The sequence below is a fragment of the Dicentrarchus labrax genome, unplaced genomic scaffold (genome assembly GCF_905237075.1).
Source record: "Dicentrarchus labrax unplaced genomic scaffold, dlabrax2021, whole genome shotgun sequence".
Classification (NCBI taxonomy): Eukaryota; Metazoa; Chordata; class Actinopteri; family Moronidae; genus Dicentrarchus; species Dicentrarchus labrax.
The window spans coordinates 28,703,599-28,726,542 of record NW_026136705.1 but is presented as its reverse complement, the minus strand read 5'-3'; the positions used below and the strand labels follow the sequence as shown (position 1 = coordinate 28,726,542).

The following is a 22,944-nucleotide window of genomic DNA, read 5'->3' as shown; positions in this document are numbered from 1 at the left end:
CTGGAATCAAAGTAAAAGGAATCAGGTAAATATATTTATCATCATCTATCACAAGGTTGAATAACGAAAGGAAAGTTTGCAGTTCCTTGATGCTACAAAATAAAATACCTAAAATGAAATTAAAATAAATAAATAAATACAATTTTTTTTTTTTAGTTTATTATTGTTTTAAAAAGTGTACATGTATATGAATTAGTAAAAAAAGACGGAAAAAAACAAGACATTTGAACTACGTAACATCCGGCAAAGTGGGCGTGTCTTAAACTGACAACTAACTGAAGAACAACAAAAACAAACACAACACCGAGGGGGTTCCGGGGACGGTGAGTGCATTCAGGTCTGCAAATATATGACAGTACAGAGTGAATACCGACCTTACGGTGTGTGTGTGTGTGTGTGTGTGTGCGGGAGGTCGCGGTAATGAGTCGACTCTAGCAGCCGCTGAAAGCTCGTTACCTTCCTCGGTAAAGGTGAACGCTGCTGCACAACCTTGTACGTTACCTCGTTCCTTGAAACGCTTATTTTCGACGTTGCCTGGTCGTAAAACGAGTCCACATCCCCCCCCTCCGCGGCTGCCGACATGTCGCCTCTCGAGTTGCTGTTTCACCCTGTCGATTTTGCACGAGAGACATTAGGCCTCGGTCCGAAGCAGCCCCCCCAAAAAGTGCCGTTTTCTCTCTGGTTTGAGGAATGTTTTTGCCGAACCCCGTTTAAAAATCTTACATTTAAATGTTGTTTTGCTTATTTCCAAGCGTGCGCGGCAGCTACAGTAATACTTCTTACAGTGTATGACTCGTTGTGGGTCGCCATTCAATTCGGCGATATTAAATCAATTAATGCAATTAATTATTTTTATGTAAAACAGTGAATCAGTTAGGCATTGCTGCTGCTCAACTACACCGCGGTGGGCAGTGGTGAGTAGTTTTCAAAACTTGAATTTTTATAAGGAAAAATAACTTGTTTTTCGTTTTGGCCGAATAAATCACCGTTTTTCTATGAAATATTCCCAGGAATTGTAAGTGATGACACAAGAAAGGTAACATTATATGTACAGGTTTTAAACACATGGTATTATCTCTGTAATGTGGGATATCACCATAGTCTGGCATCTGTTCATCAGACCTTTCTGAAAGACTTGTTCGTCAGTGCATTGAACTCCAGCTACTATACTTGTCTGCTGTTTTCTTGGCCCTGCCAGGAGCCCAGCTGTCACTCTACCTTCCTTTTGTCAGCCTTTATAATGCAGGTTTCACTCCCTTTGATACTGAGTAAAGGCTGTCTTCCTGTGCCGTCTTTCTTCCATTAATATAACACAAAGACATCTTATATTTGCATGTATGTAAATAACTATTCTCTGGCTCGACCCACAGTTTAGATCACTTCCATCAGAGTTCTCATCCACCTTTCTCTCAGCATGAAAGGAGGCATGTGATCTGATGTGTTGTTGAAAACAGGCTTTCCTTTGGTCTCCGCTACATCAGAGCTCTGAATCCGGGGATCTGTGAAATAAGAAACTATCTATGACAGAAACATCAGAAAGACTCCGGACGCGACGCTCAGCCATTTTGCAAACACGCCACCTCAGGTGGGCTGAGTTTAAGATGATCAGACCCCGTTTGTCTGAAACTGATAGGGCTGATCAGCGTTGAACAGGGGCGGTGAGTCCGGGGGAACCTGGGTGCGGACACACAAGGGCGAGAGTGAGGTCCTTGCTAAATCATACTACTACAAATATCTTTGATTATCTTATTGATCATGGCTTTGTTATGTTTTTTGGTATGGGCTAGCAGCAAGCATTAAAGCTGCAGTAGGTAACTTTTATAAAAAATAACTTTTTCCCATATTTGCTGAATCTTTCACTGTATCCTGACAGTAGAACATGAGACAGATAATCCGTGGAAAAAAAAGGTTCCTGCGGCTCGTTCTACTGCCCCTAATGACATTTGCACTAATCCACCAGGCCCGAACGAAAACAACCAATCAGATTTGAGAAAGCTATAAAGACGCTTTGGGATGGAGGCTTGAAGATAGTTGATTGCTGAGTCTCTTGCCCGGGTATTTGACGCCTTGGGAATGACCATTAACTGTCTTTCTTGGCTCTGATTGGTTGTTTTCGTTCGGGCCCGGTGGACTGTCGCAAATACCATTGGTGGCACTAGGACGAGACAGGAACCAGATTTATTCAGAGATTATCTGTCTCATGTTCTGCTGTCAGGATATAGTGAAAGATTCAACAAATATCACAAAAATAAGTTACCAACTGCAGCTTTAATGAGATACTACTGCTCCTACGACTACCTATTAGTAATGATACTGTTGCTACACTACTACTACTACTTGGTTAGCGTTAGGATGAGAATGTTACCGCAGCCGCAGAGCTGATCATGTCCGCTCTAGACATTGCTTGTGACTCCACCAGACACACGTCTCCCACTCTGCTCCACGGAGAACAAGCGGCTGGGCTATTTTTGAAGGAAGCTGCGACCTACCTACATAAAGCAGCACAGAGCAGATCGCATCGGCAGGAAGTCCGGCACAGAAACGGCAAAGTGAATCTGGTCAATTTAAAAAAAACATAAAACCTTTTATCTACGTAGCACTTCTCTACAGATGTGCAGATGACGTCGCCAAACCGTGACGTCTCGAAGGCGTGCCCGGTGGGATTTCGGCGTAAGCCAATCAGACTCAGAGTTGGGTACGTCCCGTTTGAAGCTAATAAATGACTTGGTATCAAATCTGTGTACTGACACGTAGTCGCCGATGCCCTGATTCTGCATTTTAGGCAGAATTGAAGGCATTTTCTTCCACTGCTGCTGATATTCAATGCAGCAGTACGTTTTAGAAATGGCTGCCAGCTTGGCCACCAACCATCAGCTGTTCTGCGCCAAAGTTGACAGGATGGTTTCTGTGTTTTAATTATTCATTGTTGGAGTGATCATAGCCCTGCGTCTTAAATGTCCCATACCTTTAATGGAATAGTTCAACACTTTTTACATTGCAAAAACTATCCTGTGTTTGTGTGTGTCAGACACACAGTCGGGGCTGTAATTGTCTATTTGATATTGATTAATTAGTCAGTAATTGTTCAGATCAACTGTTTAGTTTGTTATACAGTTTATATAACTTCCTATAGCTGAAGGTGACGTCTTTATATTGCTTCTTTGATCCAACTAACAGTAGAAAACTCAAAGATATTCATGCCACAGTTGTATAAAATGTAGAAAAGCAGCACATTGGAAAAGCTACACTTCGGCTTTTTAAAGATCGATCGATTATCCCCATTTAATCGACTGCTCGGTGTGTGTGCTGATCGCCTCAGCTCTTCGCAGGCTGACTTTGAGCAGGAACAGGTGGTTGGGCTCCACTGTGAAGTGCACTGGTGTCGACGGTGCACCTGCTCTTGTCAGTGCTTCTTTGCCTCTCACGTTTCTGCTCCTGTGTCGCGTAGGTTATTCTGTGATGTTGATGGGTTATTTTTAGACCTTTTATCCAAGGCGTGCACAGAAAAGCTCCAAACATAGACGAAAGATGCCTTAAAACAGAAATAAAACACACCTCGACACTTGTATTTAAACTGACTCAGTCTGTTTTATCTGCTCAGTTGTTTTCAGCTTGGAGCTGTTCTTTAATCCTTTTCAAGCTGATTTATTCATTTCAAAATCTAATGAGGGAGGAGGCTGTGAATTAGCTTCAGCTGGACCGCCCTGTGTAAGTCTGTTGGTCCTGTGTAAGTCTGTTGGTCCTGTGTAAGTCTGTTGGCCCTGTGTAAGTCTGTTGGCCCTGTGTAAGTCTGTTGGCCCTGTGTATGTCTGTTGGCCCTGTGTAAGTCTGTTGGTCCTGTGTAAGTCTGTTGGCCCTGTGTATGTCTGTTGGCCCTGTTTAATGTTCACCAGTGTTGACCCTGTTACATACACACAGAAAAGGTAAATAGATGTTGTCGTTCCTGCTTCAACCTTTACTCCCACTGTTGTTTCTACGACTTAAGTCTTCTTTATTGGTTTATTTAAAACGGACAGTGCAGATTAATGAACATTCAGCCCCGTATCACAGTAAATGTTCTGGGGTTATCGAAACGGCTCATTTCAGCAGTTATTAATCAAATACTACTATTTTTATTACTATTAGAGTTTTCAAGTGTGGATGTAAGGTCACTGGTTTATATTTCCTAATGTCTTCTTTAGTGTATATTTTTAATGTTTTCCGTATATTGAATTTGTCACAATCTAATTCTAACTCAAACCTCCCCTACAAATACTTTATTTATTATTTAAAAATCTTGTGTAAATGCAAGTGCAACTGAGGATTGTTTAGAATAACTTTAACCTATGAAGTACATTTAAGTCTCACAGTAAAACGCTTCAGTGTAGCAGTGTAGTAGGGAGTCCCTGAGGCTTCACGGGGCGTTGCGAGGCTTTCTTGATTTTGAAGGCCTATATTTCAGCATTTCATAGATTTCTGTGAAGAAAGTGGAATTAAACTGTTATTTTTATAAGAAAACACCTGTTTTATTTTATTAAGATGCAAAATGGTACTACGATCCCAAGTTCCCTTAATTGACTGACTTCCAGCACAAAGTGTTAAATAATTAATAATTATGTATATCAGAAAATACTGAAAAATGTTTTCAATGTTTTGTTTTGGCCACAACCCAAAGATGTTCAGTTTACTGCCAGAGAGGACTGAAGATACCAGAAAATATCAATAGAGTCGGGGATTCATTTAATAGTTGACAACTATTAAATTACATATTTAAAGTTTAAATCATTTTTACATCACAAAAACAGCATTAAATAAATCACTTTATACATCTGACAGGCTGAATTGAACCTTATAGTGAGCCAACTTTGAGTCACGCTGCTTCCACATTCACCGTGTGTGTTCACTTTAAATGACCATACAAGTGAACACACACGTTCATGTTCGGGCCACACTGAGTGCAGTTTGATAAGAAGTTAACATGTTTACGGCGTGCGTAAGGAATATCTCCCAAAGTGCTGATGTCACGTTTCACAGGAACACGTGCTGCCGCTATCAGAGAGGAAACTGTGTTAACTTAGAGCAACAGGGCGTGTGTGTGTGTGTGTGTGTGTGTGTGTGAGACACTTTACCCCACAGACGACTGAACATAAGAACATATGATTAGAAAACATGTGTAACAAATGAAAGATAGATGCATCGTCAGAAAGAAGTTGCTCCTGATACGAGTGAAATAAACACAGCTGTGAGTTTAACACAGAGACTGTCACATACTTTAGATGAGTACATCTACACTCTGCAACAATGGACACTTTTAGTTTACTGGTGTCATCCTGTTAGTTTCAGTCCTAATCATTCTCCACTGGAGACACAAGCTCACTATTTTATATTCCATTGTCTGGGTTGACTTTCTTCTTCTTTAGTGGATATTGTTAACGTTTTCCATATATCGAAGTTGTTTGTGCAGCACAATCAAATGGATTTTACCCCAAACAATATCATTTCATACAGTAGGTACATCTTCATTCACACTGCTGTCGTCTTATGGTATGGTTTCTGATTATTGAAGTTCTTCCTATTTGGGGCTGGAAACATGCAAAGTTGCTTACTGCAGCTTTAAATCTATAGCCAGAAACAGCCCACTGCCCAAAAAACCTGCTGATATTCTATATGTTTTGTAATAATAATAATGTTTACAAAGTGCTTCACATACACACACTAAAAATAGCAGCAATAAAAAGATTAACATTAAAAGCAGTCTACGTTTAGTGCCGGTTAAAGTCCTTGCAGTCGGAGACGTGAGAGGGATTTTTGGCTGAGGCAGGTACAGAGAGAGCTGCACTAGTTTTATTTTAAACACATCTCCTGAAAAGGCAGAATCTAACAATCAGTCCTGCTAACAAGTATCGTCTGTGTAGCCAGAGTTTGTTGTAGCGTATTCCTCCTCGCCATGTAACTATATCTGTGTGACCTGTCTTTTAATACATCTTTAATACAAAACCTATAGATTCTGGGTCCCACAGACAGGGTTGGAAGTCAGTGTTGTTCTTTTCATGGGACTTCAATATAAAGTATAATAACCTTAATAATGATGTGTTGTAATAATGACTCCACAGTTAGTCAATCAAGTCGAAAACGGACTCTGCTTGTATCCTCTGTAGTACCCGCTCAGGGCTGGAACCATGGAGTCGTCGTCTGATGAAGAGGAGGCGCGCACCTTCGTCCAAGTCCTCAGTGAGAAATACAACCCAGAGAATTTCCCCTACGGCCAAGGAGTCATGGTTCTGTCCAGCCCACCAGGATCCCCCGTCAAAGGTGAGAGAAGATGCAGGGTTGTACGTTCAACTCTGCATTGTTTACATCATGTCAGAAGGACAGACGGTGAAGGTTTAAAGCTCCTCAAAATGAGAATTAGGTTTGCTTAACAAACTAAGTTTATTTCCAGATCGCCTGTTCTTGCCCAGCAGACTGGTTCTGAATCACTCTGGAATCACTAAAGCCGGTGACAGGTCAGACATTGCCGCTTTCTGTGCCCACGTGGTGGAGCTGGACCTGTCCCACAACCAACTTAACGACTGGGTCGAGGTGGGTGTCCCATTGAGGACTTGGTGTTGCAGAACGGAGGATTTTCTCCCAGTAATATTTCTCAAAGGAGCAGGAGGTTTGCAGTGAAACAGAGAAGATAACTGAGCCCTTTTCAACCTGCTACATGTTCACTATCCACAATCCCTCCTGGTAGAAAACACAAGCAGCACAATCACAGTTCTCCCTCACGTGGTGTCTCTGTAACCGTTGTAACCTCAGTGTGGTTTTCCTGCACACTGTGGTAGAAGAAGTACTTTTATTTAAACATACTGTGAGGAGTTTATAAGTGGTTATAAGTCTCTGTTTAACACTGACGCCTCTATATAACCTACATTAAATTAGCTGTTTCTATGTAGTATTTCTTAATGCCTGCCACTGGGTCGGCTTCCTCTTGAAATCAATGAAACGAGGCGGTGGAAACACTACCGTGTTTGTCCACAGGGGCCGCCAGAATCAACAAAAAGGGGCTTTATGTAAAATGTTAAGTAGCAATCTCACAATGTAGAAATATTAGTAAATGTCCTGCATTTAATTTATTGGAAGTAAACGTATTGTCATCAAAACATGATTAAAGTATGAAAAGTAAAAGTAAAATTATTGGTGCATTAATGTCACTTTAATGTTAACTACATACTACAGATTCATCTATAGTAATACATCATCATTTATTAGGTTATATTTTGTGTTATGATTATTAATATATATTATATTAATAATCTTAATCTGAAAAGTAACTAGTAACTAAATCTTTAAAATAGACACAGTGGATAAATACACGTCACATACATTTTCATTTTCAAAATCAAAGTTATATGTATTGTATGCACTTAATGTTCTTTCTCTTTGTTTTTTGCATTAATTAAAAAGATCTGCACCATTGTGTCCAACGCCCCCCACCTGGACTTCCTCAATCTGAGCATGAACCCCCTGAACGGCACAGAGCTGGAGCCCAGCATGGCTGACGTTTTCTCCAGGGTCCGACAACTGGTCCTCATTAACACACACGTCAGCTGGGACACCGTGCACACACTCACACAACAAACAAAAGAGTGAGTGACGAAGCACAATCGCTGCACAGCGAAGCAACGTGTCTATTCTACCACAGTGATCCTGTCAAAGATAGTAATACACAGTAGCTGGAGGCAACATGGCAGTATTATTAGAACTAATACTATACTTTGGTGGATTCTGTAAATTATCAGCCTTTTTGTCAGCGACAGTGTCCGGCTGACAAAAAGGCTGGTAATTTACAGAATAATTCAGTGGCAATGTTCATATTTCTTACTGTCCAATGAACAGACCAAAACAAACATTTTTTATCAGTGAGGAAACGGACTACGTGACGTATTTTATGGACACATCATATTATGTTCAAAGCATAACAACAGCCATACAGAACAACTGATATAAACTGATCTTTTTAGGAACTTTTTATACAAGTCTCTGTCATAAATGCTTAATGTGCTTCGATTTTTGACAGATTGTTTTATTGTTATTGTTCTATAACCTCTAACTGCGTACTTTCCTAATGCAAGGCCAGGCTGTTTAGCAGTGGATATAGATTGTGTCCATGTCTTCAAAGTTTAGATTTTGAATAATAATCTGAGTTTAAAAAATAACAATTCTGTTTAGTTGTTTCCATTTTTTTTCACAGAAATGAATGGAATTCTACTTTGTTTATGTTTAATTAATATTGTAACGTCAAGAAGGCCTCGCAACCCCCTGTGAAGCTCTGGCGACCCCCAGGTTTTGAACCAGTGTGTTAGAGCACTAAATGTGTATTAATATGTAGCTGGAAATAGTCCCCAATAAATGCACAGTTTGTTCCTGTTTATGTAAGAGTTGCTAAAAACCGCAGGGGGCGGAGTGGAGGGCCGAAAATGGCCCCCTGACCGGCAGTTTGACAACCCAACCTTGAAGTCTAGTTCCAGCCGAACACACAGTCCATGCCGGAAGCTGGCTCTCGGTGCTGGTGACCTGGTTGTTGTAGTTTGAGGGTGGTGGTCATCTTGTTTGTAGGCTGTAGCTGTAGCCTTGCCAGGATGTATCTCCCATCCACAACATAACATATTTGTGAACACATTTTTGGTTTGGGTTACAGAATAACAGGAGCCTTATCTTTAAAGCAGATTCAGACACAAAGAGCCAAGAAATGAAACAAAATAAGCACAACAAATGTATCAGATGCAGATTTTTTTTTGTGCTTACTTTTATTTTACTATTTACTATTTATTTCTTCACCTCCTCATGCAGGCTGGAGGAGCTTTTCCTGTGCTTGAACGGCTACCACACCGTGTCGGACTCCCAGACATCCTGTCCGTCACTGCGCCTGCTGCAGATCACAGAGAACCAGCTGCGGGAGTGGGCAGAAGTCAGGAAGTTTGGCAGGTTGTACCCGAGTCTGAGCACACTGGTGCTGGCCAACAACAGCCTGGACTCTGTGTGCGACACTCAGGAGACGCTGCAGCGCCTCTTCCCCAACCTGCGCAGCATCAACCTCAACAACTCAGGTCTGAGTCTCATCTGTTGTATTCACGTCCAACATTCAGTGCATGGTGGAAACAAACATTCACCTTGGGCCTGAAACTCTGTGATGTTGTCTTATTCAGGGCTTAGTAAATGGGAGGACATTGAAAGGCTGAATTTCCTCCCTAAGCTGGAGGAAGTCAAAGCAAAAGGGATTCCTTTATTGCAGCCTTATACAACCCACGAGAGACGTAGCCTCCTTCTAGCACAGTGAGTCTGAACGTCTAGACACACACACAGATCCAATCCTTATCGCCGTAAACATGCAGGGTAGCACTTTTACTTATTAACTGTCTAATCTTCATACTTACCCCTGCCTGCAGGCTGCCATCTGTGGTGGTGTTGAATGGGGGCGCAGTGTCTGACGGAGAGAGAGAGGACGCTGAGAGGTTTTTCATCAGGTACTACCAGGACTGCCCAGAACAGGAGCTTCCTCAGAGGTACTCAGACGAACAGTATGAATGTTTATGAATGTACACATGTTAATCACTTTACTCATTTTAAAGGCGGGACCTTTACTGATGGATGATCTGTTTTTCACATTAAGTATTACGATTTTTTAGTAAGGTTGTACCGATTAACGGGGGTTGGATATTAAGAACCACTTCTGAATTTAAACCAATCCCAGAGTGTTAAAAAAAACACATTTACAGTATTGATTCCTAAAAGTAAATTTGGATCTACAGTTGTACATTTCCATCACCAGATAGTTACACATGGTTCAAGACGTGCGTGCATGCGTGTTTTGACACAGTATGACACTTCAAAGCTGGTTTACAAGACGCAGAGTGGTACAGAAAAAGGGAACCCTGTATATAGCGTTTACAATATTAAGTTGTGACACTATATCAAATAAAATAAAATAATAAAAGATTTGACATACCAAAGCATTTTCTGCACCCTGGCCTAAAAATGCACAGTGTTTGATGTCCTCAGTCGTAGTCATAATGCCTCAGAGCTAACTTTAGCTTCTCTAACTCAAGTACAAAGCTAATTTAAAATAATATTACAAAACATTACTCTTTATTTGGCCTTTTTAGGCAGAAATAATTACAAAATACCTCATCTTAGATGTACAGACAGCCTAAATCTATTTTTATATCAATGAGAATAGACTAAATATTAGCTGTCAGTATATTGTAATAGAATTAAACCTAAAGTTGAATCAACACCTCTAAAACATTTACAACATATCTTAAGTATTAAAACCTTCATGAAGGCAGCATTTATTGCAGTCCTGCTGTGTTAAACTGCGATCAGTTTAACAAGGTGGAACTAATTAACAGGCAACTGAGTGTGTGTGGTTTTTTTAATATTTTCTATTTGGGTGAACTTTAAACCAGCAGGTTACAAGTGAAGCAATAGATCAGGGATGCACCAAATTTGAAAAATACAAAAAAAAGTGATAGAATATTAATATAGTTTTGGTTAAGAATGGACTCTCGGTTTTAAAAGTAAACACACTGTGACCGAGTAACAGCTAGAGATGGGACAATATAAATTATTATGATTTTATTGCCATTTTAAAAGTATGAAGTATATTTGCATGATTATCGTGATAATATTGTGTAATATATTATATAATAATTGTATTGTTATTTTGGCCAAGATAACTGTGACAAGAAATTTCCATATTAAGACCAATGCCTAGTAACAGCTTACTAAGTAAGACATGGATGGCATTAAACTTAAATAATAATAATAATGAATAATAATTACTTTTATTGCACCTTTCATACATAAAATGCATTTAATCAAAAAGGAATGGCAAAGAACACATTAAAATATAATAAAAAGATAGAATAATAAATCAAATTCAAATAAACTTGCTGTAAGATTCAATAAAATGAAGTCTGAACTATGATAATTTACAGTTTGGTTTATATTTTATCTTCAGGTTATAGAACAATGAGAAGACAACACTGAATCTGTCAAAAAAGAAGCGCGTTAAGTATGTATGACAAATACATGATAAATACATAATATAGACAGAGATTGTATAAAAAGTTCCTAAAATATCATCAAATTCCTCGTTAGTGTTCAGTGTTTGTGTTCATTGTACAGTTATCAGTTGGTCTGTACTGTTATTGCTACACTTTGAATATAATATGAAGTATAAAATATGTCACCGTATCAAATTTTGTCATCAATACTAGTATCAAATATCAATCCAAAGCCTGAACACATAGCACCAAGTGTCGACACCGCGATGGCTCTTACCTGTGTGAACACCTGTAACAATAACTACAACCCGCTCTTTGTCCTCAATACATTTACAGTATGTGATACAATATTTTGGAAAGCCCTCCTTGGGCGGGGGGCTGACAGCAGTCAAATAATTGCCCACGCTCTTCTCCGACTGCATTCCACTTAACCTCAGCAGAATGTTGGAGAGGGATTTGTGAAGGAAGGTGTAGTCCCTGACTGGGGGAAACTAACCTTTGGGAGACAATGCCACCAGTCTCTCCCTGCTCAATGAGTCCTTTGTGCCGGGAATTCTCTGATTGGAAAAGTGATACACAAGGTAGCAGGTTGATTTTTTTTTTTTTTATGTATACGCCGACTCTATCAACCTCAACCTTTAAGTCGAGTGATTGATTTGTTTTCTGATGTCGCTGGAGCTGGAATCGCACGGCTGGCTAGGAACGTTCTTCCTGATTATGGTAAAGAAAAATATGTGAAGATCAAAGATGTATTTGGTAAACCACGTCACATGTGCGATCGTACTTGGCCACAACCGAAGACCAACACAACTCTTTCCTTCCTGCTTTCAAACGTCGCATTCGTGCTCTTGGTTTGGAGCCAGGTTCTCAGTGTGTAGGTCCGAGGTTAGGGATCGCCGTGACTGCGTGTGGGTGTTATGGGGGTGTCGGACACGCTCGGTAAGCAGTGAACACACCGCTATCCCCTTTCCTTTCGGATGGGGCTGTGGCCTTGCTACCCTGAGAGATCAGAGCGCTGCAGGGTGGGTCACAGCCTCTCAGGTGAACACATCTGACACTGGCCTGGCTTTGAGTAACTATAAACGCATCTCAAACCATAAATCAGACTGATATAGGTCAGTAATCTCAAAAAAAAAAAAAAAAAAAACATGTACAGAGAATTGTGGGTATTCTGGGAAAGGGTTTAGGGGTTGTGGGACTAGGAAAGAGCAATATAAAGAGAGAAATGTGTTGGCTGGACAGGAAGGATTAGTTGCAAGGAAAGAGTGAAAGAGAGGTTGAAAAAGAAATCTGAGAGTCAGAGTATCCAGTGCAATAAGTACAGAGGGCCTGAAAGGGGACTGGACCTGGAACAGTGGATATTGAGGGCCAATCTGGGAAGGAAAGGGGGGAAATCAACATTTTAACTTTTTAAGCAGGTCGTCTTTCAGCTAGAAGGAATTAGATAATGAGGTAGAATGAAACACCAAAAGAGAAGTCAGCTACGGTCTGGGCCAGATAGTGTCTCTATTAGCCCCAAAAGCTGTTATTCCTGCTGCTACTTTACTGTCCATTATCGAAGAATGCTGGAAAAGACAATTGGAATGCCGACTTGTTATCACCTCCAGCATTATTTGCCCCATTATACCGTGCTTACCACCTTAAATGAAGCCTTTTAGCTAAATGGCTTCTCTTAGAATGGCACTTTGTGCACCGTGGCCTTAGAGGAGAATTCCCAAGGTGGACCGCAAGTTTTGGCCAGAAACCCCAGGCCAGGGGATTGGCTTTGTGGGGGAGTTTTGGGGAGGGAAGGGAAATTGCTTTGATTGGCCCAGCTGTTACAGTAGCTTTGAAAGCACAGGCCCTTTTCTCCTGGATTTTATTTAATCGTTCCTGGGTCCTTATCTCGAACACGCGTTCCCCTGAGGTGGCTGAGAGCTTTCTCACGGCAGAGAGGCAGAGAAGTCAGTGTTTCTGTGCCTCTTAAACGCACACAAGCCAAGTTTCCGTTTACCTGATTTTATGATCTGTTTTTAATTTGCTCATAAAAAATGCTAGAAATTCAAAGAGAAAGCTGAAGCTGTAGCACAAAACCTTTTTGGCTGAAGTTCATGAAGTGTTTAAACCAGAAGTGGGCTGAACTAACAAGATATTGTCAATTTAAGCCTGAAAATTGATGATGAGTTGATCAGAAGTTGCTATATTTATTTAAAAACTTTTTACAGAACAGCTTTTTCCAAAAGAGAAGCAACTTTTCAACAGTGATTGAAATGTATGAAATGAATTTCTCTTTATCATGATTGCCGTTGTTCAGCTAGCAGGGCCATACTCCTCTGATCTGACAGGATACTTTTATTTTCCATTAGCAGAGGTTTTCTTGTAAATAAATACAATTTCCATAAAAAAAAAAAAAAAAATCATGTTGCATTACTTTTTTTTACTGTTCAGGCTCCAAAATTAACCAAAACAGTAAATGACTTGTTAAAATAAACTCAAATAGACGCAAATAGTTTTTAAAGAGAGAGAGACAGCAGCAGATGATGTAGAGGTGATCAGCACTACACTGCGTGAACTGTACCTTAAAACTGTGTGTGAGTGGAATAAAGCTCTCCGGTGATCTGACATGAGTCCTGTTTCCTCCCAGGTACCACATCCTTGTATCCAAGTATGGTCACTTGGAACCGCTGGCAGAAGTTGACCTGAGCCCTCGCAGCACCATGGTGGACGTCCGCTGTGGCGAGAGGGTGGAGGCCATCAGCCTCCGTCTGGAGCAGACAGTGGGCGACCTGAAGAAGCACCTTAAAACCCTGCTGCAGCTGCCCACCAATGGGATCCGGCTCTTCTATATCCAACGGGAGATGTGTTCGGTCTTGGGACCTGAGGAGTTGAAGTGCGGCTCCCGGGCCCTCCATTCCTACAGCATTCGAGATGGGGATGAGATTCTAGTAGTGCCCAAAGTCAAGAGCCGTTGCAGCTCCTCAGATCTGTGAATGTGGAGAGTTCGGACGAATGGGACAGAAATTATATAATGAATACTGACTGGATACTAAGCTTTGACTTGAGCCTTTTTTAGATTAAAAAAAGGTGACATATTTCAGCCATGAATGTAAAGATGCTTGCTGTCCACCATATTGAACAAATTAGTACAACAGTATATTTGCACATAGGAGATACACATTCACAAAGAATGTATCTTGAGTGGCACATTTCTGTGCTTTAGTTGCTCGAGCTAAGACTGCAGTTTACATCTCATTTATACAAAATGTTATGCAAATCCAGACAGAGTGCAAACAGTTAGCTGCCATAATTACTAATTGAACGCGCAAATTGCACATTGATTTAAAAAACTAAAAACCATTTTATAATTTGATTTTATGAGAGCTTCCCCTTGCTTGTCGGACATGCTGGAGACACTGCTGTACCATGCATGGCACTTCTTAGTATTTTTTTTAGTTGTTAAAATTAGGTGACATAAGAACATAAATGAGACACATATACGATTTTTTAAAAACAGCTGCTGTGCACAAGTTGTGTAGTTTCACTGTTCCTCGTGTTTAGAAGCCGTGGCTGGCTTCTCTGGAGCACAATCAGCAGCTCTTTGATGTGTTCCCTCCATTTTTCTGTTCGCCTTCTGCTAATGTGTGATCAGTGTGCTCTGGCAGCAGTGAACAGTGCAATTTTTTATGCCTGTGAGTATAGTGTTTGGGTGAAAATCATTCTAAACCAATCTACTCCTTAAAAGCCAATACAATGGCAAACAACGAACCTTAATCATGCAGCAATGATTACAGCCAAGCTGACTGAAGTCTTCACGTGACCTTTCGATTTCCGTGTGATGGTAGGGTTTGTGAACTGGGTTTAACCTGACTGCGCCATATGTTTTGTTACACAGAACCACACAGGACGTTGATGTTGGAACAGCTGGAAAAGGACAGGCACTTTGGAAAAATACAGGCAATTGGATGAACCGTCTGTCTATCATGGGCAAACTTCAACCAATCAGCGAACCATATAATGTAGTCAAACTCTTACTGAAGCCAGTAGGGAGAAGGGCGAAAGATCTCTTCCATCGAGAAAAGCCTTCAGTGCTTTGCTCTTTTTCTTTTCAATGAAGAAATACTCTTCAGTTCTGATATAACTGATGCTAGCAGCATCTATGCCACCATTGTTGTTTAACGAACAGTCTTCTTGCTGCGTCACACCTAGCGGCCAACACCATAGCTGCCAGTACTTCCTCAAAGGACTGGTCTGGTACCACTTACCTGTAGCAAGCGCATAGATTGAAGCCTTGCCAGATGCATTGTTCATCTCTAAGCTTGGTCTACATTTGCATTGTGTACAAATAAATATTATGAGGGAAAAAAAGAATAATGGGTTACATGATATTAAAATTTTCATGATCATGAAAGGCTCAAAGAGGCTTTGTTTGAGCTGACCTTTTTTTAAGCAGAGTAGATTAACTGATGAAATGTGATGTTGTTTTTCCGGGAATACGATTGTGTGCAGAAGTGACACAGATCTTTCCCTGCTTCCTCTTGCCACTCAGACCACTCTCTTTCTGCATGACTCTTAATAGCAGTGAAATATCCTGGGATAACCCCCAAGCTGAAATCACAAATACGGTGTATTGGAGATAGCGTGGCTGCTGCTCAGTAAGGACGCCCTGGCAGAAAGACGAGACAAGTCTGAGGTGAGCTTGGGTCTGGGACAGAGAAAAGAAGGAGTGTTGATGCTCAAGTTACTGTTGGTCTTCTGGCTGTCCAGCCCATGAATGGACCAGCACTCTCTCTCTGCCTGCAGAGGCAGCTGAGAAATGTTGAGGCCCAGTCTGTATGGTAACCACACACCAGCCGCTGTGTCATGGACACTTCCGCTGCATTTAGGTTAGAATGGGTTCAAGCAACAGGCTCTCGCCCCTCACCCATTACCCCAATCTCTCCTTTACATCCGCCTTACAAACCTGACACTTCTAGTGTCGGCTGTTTCACAGGATGTGGGGTTGTGAACTTTTCCATTGGCTCACATTGATTGTTTTCAAAAGCAAAGAATAGATGATAGAACAACACATTCCCACCTACTGGCAATTGACAGCCCAAAACCTGGAGCTTCTCAGAACCTGAACTTTGAGGAACCTTGTGAGGTTAAGGTACCAGGTTTTGTAAATGTAAGTCATGCAGGTGATGTTACAGTCAAAATCTGTACAGTTGTAGAAGAAATTGCCACTGGAAGGTTTCCTTAATGACCCCCATGCAAGTTTGGTTTCGTGCAACCCAGTATGTTCAAGCCAACAGTGGAAAAGGATGGGGACTGAGATACGAGTCTATGCACCAATAGACAGAGGAAGAATTTACTTCTGGTTCACCTTTTAATCTCTAACCACTGACTCACACTCCCTCTGCCTTCTCTCCCCAAATACTAACGATGGCCTGGACATCTTCATTTGTCCAACAACCATTTTTTTAAGTATCCCCTGGTACAGACACAGTGGTAAAATGGTAGTTACTGCTGTTGTGGTCATTGTTGTAGGGATTCTTGTTGTGATGTGATGATACATCTAATTGTTCAATAGCGGACATCAACCCCTGAAATTACCTGAAACTTGAATTTAGGATCTCCTCCTGAGCAGGAGCTTGTACACAAAGCAGGTAGAGAACAGTGGAGAAAAAAGTCTGCGTGTTACATTTCGATAAGGTCCCACCGTGGAAAAGGGATGTTTGGCTGTATTCAGACCAAAGTGAGCATTGTGGCGAAAACACCAGTCAGCCTAAAAATAGAGCTGACACCGGTCGCTATCCAGGAAGAGTTCATGCATCAAACTCTCTGTTTTATCTTCACAACTTTGGTCTGCATCTGGTTTGCAGTATAAGCTGCAAAATTGAGATACCAAGAAATCTCTGGTTTGTGCCAATACACCAAATAAATACCACCGCACAACACTGCAGTGATTGTTGCAATGCCTGATTTGGTCTGAATAAGTTTCTAATTAACTGACCTGCAAGTCTTTGGATTATGGGAGGAAACAGGAGCATTAAGGGAGGACATGGAGAAAACTTGGAAACTCCAGTCACAAACAATCCTGTTAACCAGTGGATCAGAACCCAGGATCTCCTTGCTGAGTGCTGCTTTCATAGAAAGCTATGCACACAAATAGAGATTTTGGTCACCAAGAAATTGAAGATAGTGACTTTTCAAGAAGTTTTTATAACTTCATACAAAGAAGCTCTAGAGTTTGCTTCAGTAGTCCAAAGACAGACAGGTTGAAATATATGTTGTGGATGTTTCCTAGCCTTTTGCTTAATACATGCTGGGGTATTTTCTAGCCAGCCTGATCCTGAACAGCTTAAATGTTTTAACATATGTGTGTTGCGCATATGCAGTGTAAAATAGGGCCCAATATCAAGTGCATTTGTTGATGAAAAATATAGCGTTACAAAAAGTCAGAGGTCTTGCACAAGCTGTTTCTTTTGAATATTGGAGAGCCGGGAATGCAGAGGTGTTTATGTTTGAAATCATGTTGGGTTAAGTGAGCTGCCAGGAGAAATGTTTCTCTTGAACACATTTATACCAAGTTAAGTTGAGCCTTGTGTTACCGAAAGTGTGTGAAAATGTGCTGAGGTGCCGTCATCTTGTGGCACCCTCTTCTGACACAAACCTACTTTGTGTAGTAGATAACTGGAGATCTCTTTTGTGTTGTTGTTTTTCTGGCTCACATACCTTATACTATATTAGTGCTTACATGGGAAGTTGTGGGATGAGTGCGAAGCATTTTTTTTTTTTTTGTGTGGATCGTGGTAAGTTGGTGATTTTGCATGTTCTGATTTTTCTTGATATGTCTGACTGTGTATGAGATGTGTCATTTCAGGGAAACAATGTTGTTTATGGGCATTTTTAATTTTGACACTTAAAATATTATCTGTTCTCCTGTCACTCTCACCTTTTTCCTTCAGTAATACCAAATACAAAGATTATTTACAGATTTAAAAATATAAAAGATAGTTGCTAATCTGTAATACAGTTTGCCTTGTGCTGTTGAGTATATGGTGTTTAATTTATATCACGTTTGCTTTCTGTAGGTCCTTAAATGTATCTTGATATTTTCAATGGTAAAGTCATTTTATTTCTTGAGATCACAATGCCATTTCCTCACCTGTACTGTATAATGGTGATTTCACCTCTCTTAAAGAAATAAATTCTAATTATTTCTGCTTATTCCTGTGTTACAATTTTATACATAAAGTGAAAGCTGTGAGCTCGCTTGTCAGACAACTTGAGTCAGGTATACTATATACTGTAGCCATGCCCTCTGATGCAACTGGTACTTGCTGCTGCTGCTCATAAAACATTTCATAAGCAACCTTGACTGCCAACAGCCACATCGTGTCACTTCAAGGCGGCTTCTTAGAAGAAATAACTTGTTCGTTCTTCGCTAATGTTCCGTGACTCTGTTCGGTTTGTCGCATCAGCCGAGAGCCACAAAGGCATACCTCAAGAGAGAAGCCAGAGTTTTCTCATCTGTGTTCGACAGTTTATCCTTCTTGTAGATGCCGGTGGTCTCAGCTGCGCTTCTTTAAGCAAGGTTTTTGCTGACGTGCTATTATGCATATGCTGTGTCAGTGTTTTGGTTTTGGTCAGTTGGTTCTTGTACTGAGTACTTCTGTCACTTTTCGTGTGTATAAACAAGTGCAACCCCATGAATGCCTTTGAGCAAAGATTGTCCCTCATTTGAATGATTATCACCCTGGCTTCGACTGTGGCTTTTGGTGTAACTGCTATAAATACTTGGCCCACCCTCTTTCATACATTATGATGCTTTTGTGTGGTTAGATAGTGAAATATAATTCTCATGTTGGAGTGTTTGCATGAATTGGTTTGTTTGCATATTTCCCCCTTGGTTGATCTTAGCTGGTGGCCCTACTGGCTCAGTGCGAGCTCAAGTTTCTGGTAAAGAGGAAATGTTTCATATTAGCTTTATGGATGTAAAAATTAGTGTGGAGCACCTTGGTAGGCCGATGGTTACAGCACATGTCCACCAACCATCCAACTGACAGAACGAGCTGTAGAGTAAAGCTAAAGAAACAAATAGAAAACTTGAAAATGTCCAAAGGCTACTTTGGTAGTAGTTGTCAAGATTAATATCTTGTTCTGGACCAAATTGTTAGCCAGACTAATAAACCAACCAACATATTTATCCATAATTGCCACAGGACAATACATGCTTAAAAACACACTGTATGAACTTTGTAAATATCTTTTTTAAATAGAAAAATGTCATACTACATTAGTACAATAATAAAACACGTTGTCTCAGAGAATTGGCTCGTGTACATTTTAACTACAGTAGACCATTTTAAAGTCCAGATTCAAAGATAAGATATGGAGTGGCGCATCACTCGTGTTACAGTATATACATGTGCTCAGTATGCACAGCTCTGTTTCACAGGCTAAATACTTGGCCGTGGAGAAGATGGGATTCTGCAGATCTTCTCTCTTTCTGGCAGGCATGTTTTAGTTGAGCTGCAAAGAGTCCATTCCATACGTGTCAGGCGGTGTTGCGTTTCTGGGGCATTCCCTCTATTTTCCCCCGCCTCCTCTTCCAACAGCATGGCTCTAATCCTGTGTGGGATATCTATGCCACCCACCACCACCACCCAACCCTCAACACGCCATCACCAGCAGGACCCCCTTCTTAGGGTTTGGGAGCTAAGGAGTCATTAGGCCGTTCAGTCACAAAGGTGCTCTTCACAATTCATGGAATTGTGTCAAGAGAGCACCTATATATAGACATGGATTCACAGTTCAGAAATAGTCATACCTTGGTGACTTTCTTGGTGGAATAATGAAAATCCCCTTCAAGTTTAGTCTCTTAGTATTTTTTAATGAGCTTACCCAATGTGTATCTCAATATTTGTGAATTATTTGACTGTCAGTGATAAAAAGAATGAATCCCTTCTCTTCCTGCCTCCTGACTTTCTTTGGTGATTCCTTGATTCTCTAGTATCTACCGCTACCATGGGGTTGACACTTACACAGGTTTAAGTGAAATGTCTTGACAACTATTAAATGGATTGACAGGAAATTTGATTACGGATCAATCCTTATGACTCTTGTGATCTTCTGACTTTTTGGTTTTTACTTATCCAGTGAAATATCAGAGGAATCAGGACCTAACTTTTGTGCAGACATCTATGGTCCACATGGATGAATCATAAAGCAAAGGACAACTTTAATTCAACTTTTTAATTTTGCCACACGTTTTCAAGAGTGGGATTAATTATAGGTTATCACAACTGGCACAACAAGTACATTCCAACAAAGGGAGCTACAAGCACAGGCACAGAGTCACATGATATCAAATACATGAAAACTCAAATTATATCCACAACATAAGAAATACTTTACAAAGGAAATCTCCTCATTCATCTCATTGGGAATGAAGGTATAAAGGAAGTGTATTCAATACATCTCCCTTTGGAGAAGTTTTCTGCCCAAATTCCCACCTCTTCATGGCAGCTTCACTGTCTCCCACATGGATGAATCCCATTGACTTTGGTGATAACCTGACTAGCACCGATTTAAGGATTTATTTTGAGTGAAATTGCACCAATATCATACCAATTATTGAATGGTGGTGTTCTCTATGGAAATCGGCCACAGTGGATATTGAATTTCTCGATATACTTTCTTGACCATTGAGGTATGAGACCCTTCCTCAAAAGTCACTGAGTTTCCAGGTATACCCAATCTTATTCCACAAACAATGCATCATTCCAAGAACATCGCTGTAAACAAACTGCTATGATTGACCTTGGAGATGCGCACGAATGCATGGTCAGACTAAGGTTGGGAGATGGATGTGGCTGCATTGTATCGATCACACCTAGCGCCTTGTTGTGTAAACAGGACCTGGCAGTGCAGTTGGTATTCTGATCTGCCCCCGATCTGCCCCATTGCATTATGAAGTGGGACTGAGGGCAGGAGGGCTGAACAGGGCCTATTGTGTGCTGAGGTGAAGGAGTCATTGGGGTAAGAAGGTTTGGGTTACTGGAAGGAGGTTCACCTTTGTGAATGGAAAGGAAGGCGAGGAGGGCAGGGCAGAGCCAACCGCTGGGCATAGGGGTTGAATTAGAGTGGCCCACTCCACGGATTAGGTGACTGCCGAACAGAGCTCTGCGGGAATTCAGTCCAGGACCTTCTTTGTGAAGGTCAGGCTTGATGGATTCTCCAGAAATTGTGATGGTGGATACTTTGACCCTGTTCCCACACAGTAACCTCCTGCTGCATAAGACCCTTTGATGCAATTTCTGTCCAAACAATCTTAAAGGTGATGTGATGAAGAATCTTCCTGTTATGGACGTTGATCAGCAACAAGCCTCAATGATTCCTGCCTTCAAAAACAGCTGGAGACAGCTGCACCACCTACTAGTATTTCAAGCCACATTGATATTCTCAGCCACTCCCAATTTTTAACGAAGGACGATAGCACTACTAAAATCAGTACGGCAACACTTCTCCAGGGATCAAAGCCCTTGGCACAACTCTGTTTCAAGTTGAGTTATTGAATACTGCAGCATCACAGCTTCATTAGGTGGAGTTTCTTGATGTTGAACTCCAATGCTGATGCTCCTATCTTTCAGCATCAAAGGTCTTGTTACAAGCTGTTTGTATCATCCATGATGTGAATGATTCAGGGCCTCAGATGACAATGAGTCACCCTACCAAGTCCAAAGGCAACTGTGTTCAGAAAGGCCACCCACAAACGTAGGGTCATAGCTTTGTCCTCCTTTGTCTTCTGTGTGTTTTGGTAGTCTCAGCCCAATGGCTTGTAGACTTGAGACAGTCACCATTCAAAGACAGCTTGAAAAGGAAGTTTAAACTGCCTACGTTTACACCTCTGCACATCTGGGAAATCGCTGCCTAAATTGGACATCACTGTTAAATTGTTTTATTGAGAAAGTTTCAGAAATGGTCTCAGCCGCCTCCCATTTCATTGTAGGAAAGGGTATTTCAGACCCTATCAGGCAATCCAACAAGTACTTTGTCTGAAGCATACTGAGAATTTGTGGGCCTTCAGACATCACCATGACCAAAAACAACAAGAAAAAAACTCTGTGACTTACTTCCATCCAACATAATATTCTAACTGCGTTTTGAGTATGTATGTTTAAACTAAAAAAGTGCCAAAGATGTCAGTATGCAGATTGACTTCGCATAACTTGTACAGTACAGTGGATGTTATTATTGGTGAACATTGCTTCTTTACACATCCAGCAGACGTGAAGCTTGATTAGCATTAATTTGGAGTCATATTTCTGGCTACCTGACAAATGTAAGTCCAATGTTCACGCTCCTTTTAGCTTTGTTTTGGACAAAGTACTGAGGAAAATATCCAGCTGCTAAAGGCTACACTTTCTTCACCAGCTAGTTGGTAACTTTCGTGCTGGACAGGTAGCGTAAAGTAGGTTTATCAGATATGGTCTTGATGGTAGGGATGACACTAAACCAAACAGTTCACTGGTCATAAAACAAATACAATGAGCTGAAAGACACTAAAACTCTCTCTTACTGCTGAATCAGGTGACAATTCTCTCTGTGTTCACCATTATAATGTATTTGATGCTTTGTTAATCTACAAATATTGATTAGTGCAGCTTTAAGTTGACCACCCAAGTATAGAGAAGGAAAAAAAGAGCGTTATCATCATCATGTTTTCTTTTCCTAATGAATTGTAAGTGCAAGAAATCAGATGTATCAGCCCATCTCGATCTTTCCCACTTCTCCATCTTCGACATTTCCCAAAACACAAACCCAACCCTGGATCTGGAAGCCTCCCTGGCCCAGTAGGTCATCTGTAACTGTTGATTTTTTTGTCCGTCTTTGTGGGATGTTCTCTTTCACAGGTTGGTTAAAAGTATGTGTCCATTTACACAACAAGACG

The 22,944-nt window shown here is 40.9% G+C and overlaps 1 protein-coding gene across 2 annotated transcripts; it reads left to right on the top strand.

The window, feature by feature from the left end:
- The first annotated feature begins 238 nt into the window (after window positions 1-238).
- LOC127364309 (tubulin-specific chaperone cofactor E-like protein) lies at window positions 239-18,218 on the top strand. 2 transcript variants are annotated; one of them, XM_051401732.1, is made up of 8 exons: window positions 239-323; window positions 6,138-6,291; window positions 6,422-6,561; window positions 7,429-7,610; window positions 8,815-9,071; window positions 9,171-9,297; window positions 9,411-9,527; window positions 13,654-18,218. In XM_051401732.1, the coding sequence occupies exons 2-8, from the start codon at window positions 6,159-6,161 to the stop codon at window positions 13,997-13,999; spliced, it is 1,302 nt and encodes a 433-aa protein (XP_051257692.1). In that variant the 5' UTR covers window positions 239-323; window positions 6,138-6,158; the 3' UTR covers window positions 14,000-18,218. The 2 variants fall into 2 exon arrangements, with proteins under 2 accessions (XP_051257692.1, XP_051257693.1); XM_051401733.1 differs by having other exon boundaries at window positions 249-337.
- The last annotated feature ends 4,726 nt before the right edge of the window (window positions 18,219-22,944 follow it).

Coding starts and splice junctions, on each gene's coding strand:
- LOC127364309 (XM_051401732.1), top strand. CDS start 6,159: ATGGAGTCGTCGTCTGATGAAGAGGAGGCGCGCACCTTCGTCCAAGTC. Junction 6,292..6,421: donor ACCAGGATCCCCCGTCAAAG/GTGAGAGAAGAT, acceptor GTTTATTTCCAG/ATCGCCTGTTCTTGCCCAGC. Junction 9,298..9,410: donor CGTAGCCTCCTTCTAGCACA/GTGAGTCTGAAC, acceptor CCCTGCCTGCAG/GCTGCCATCTGTGGTGGTGT.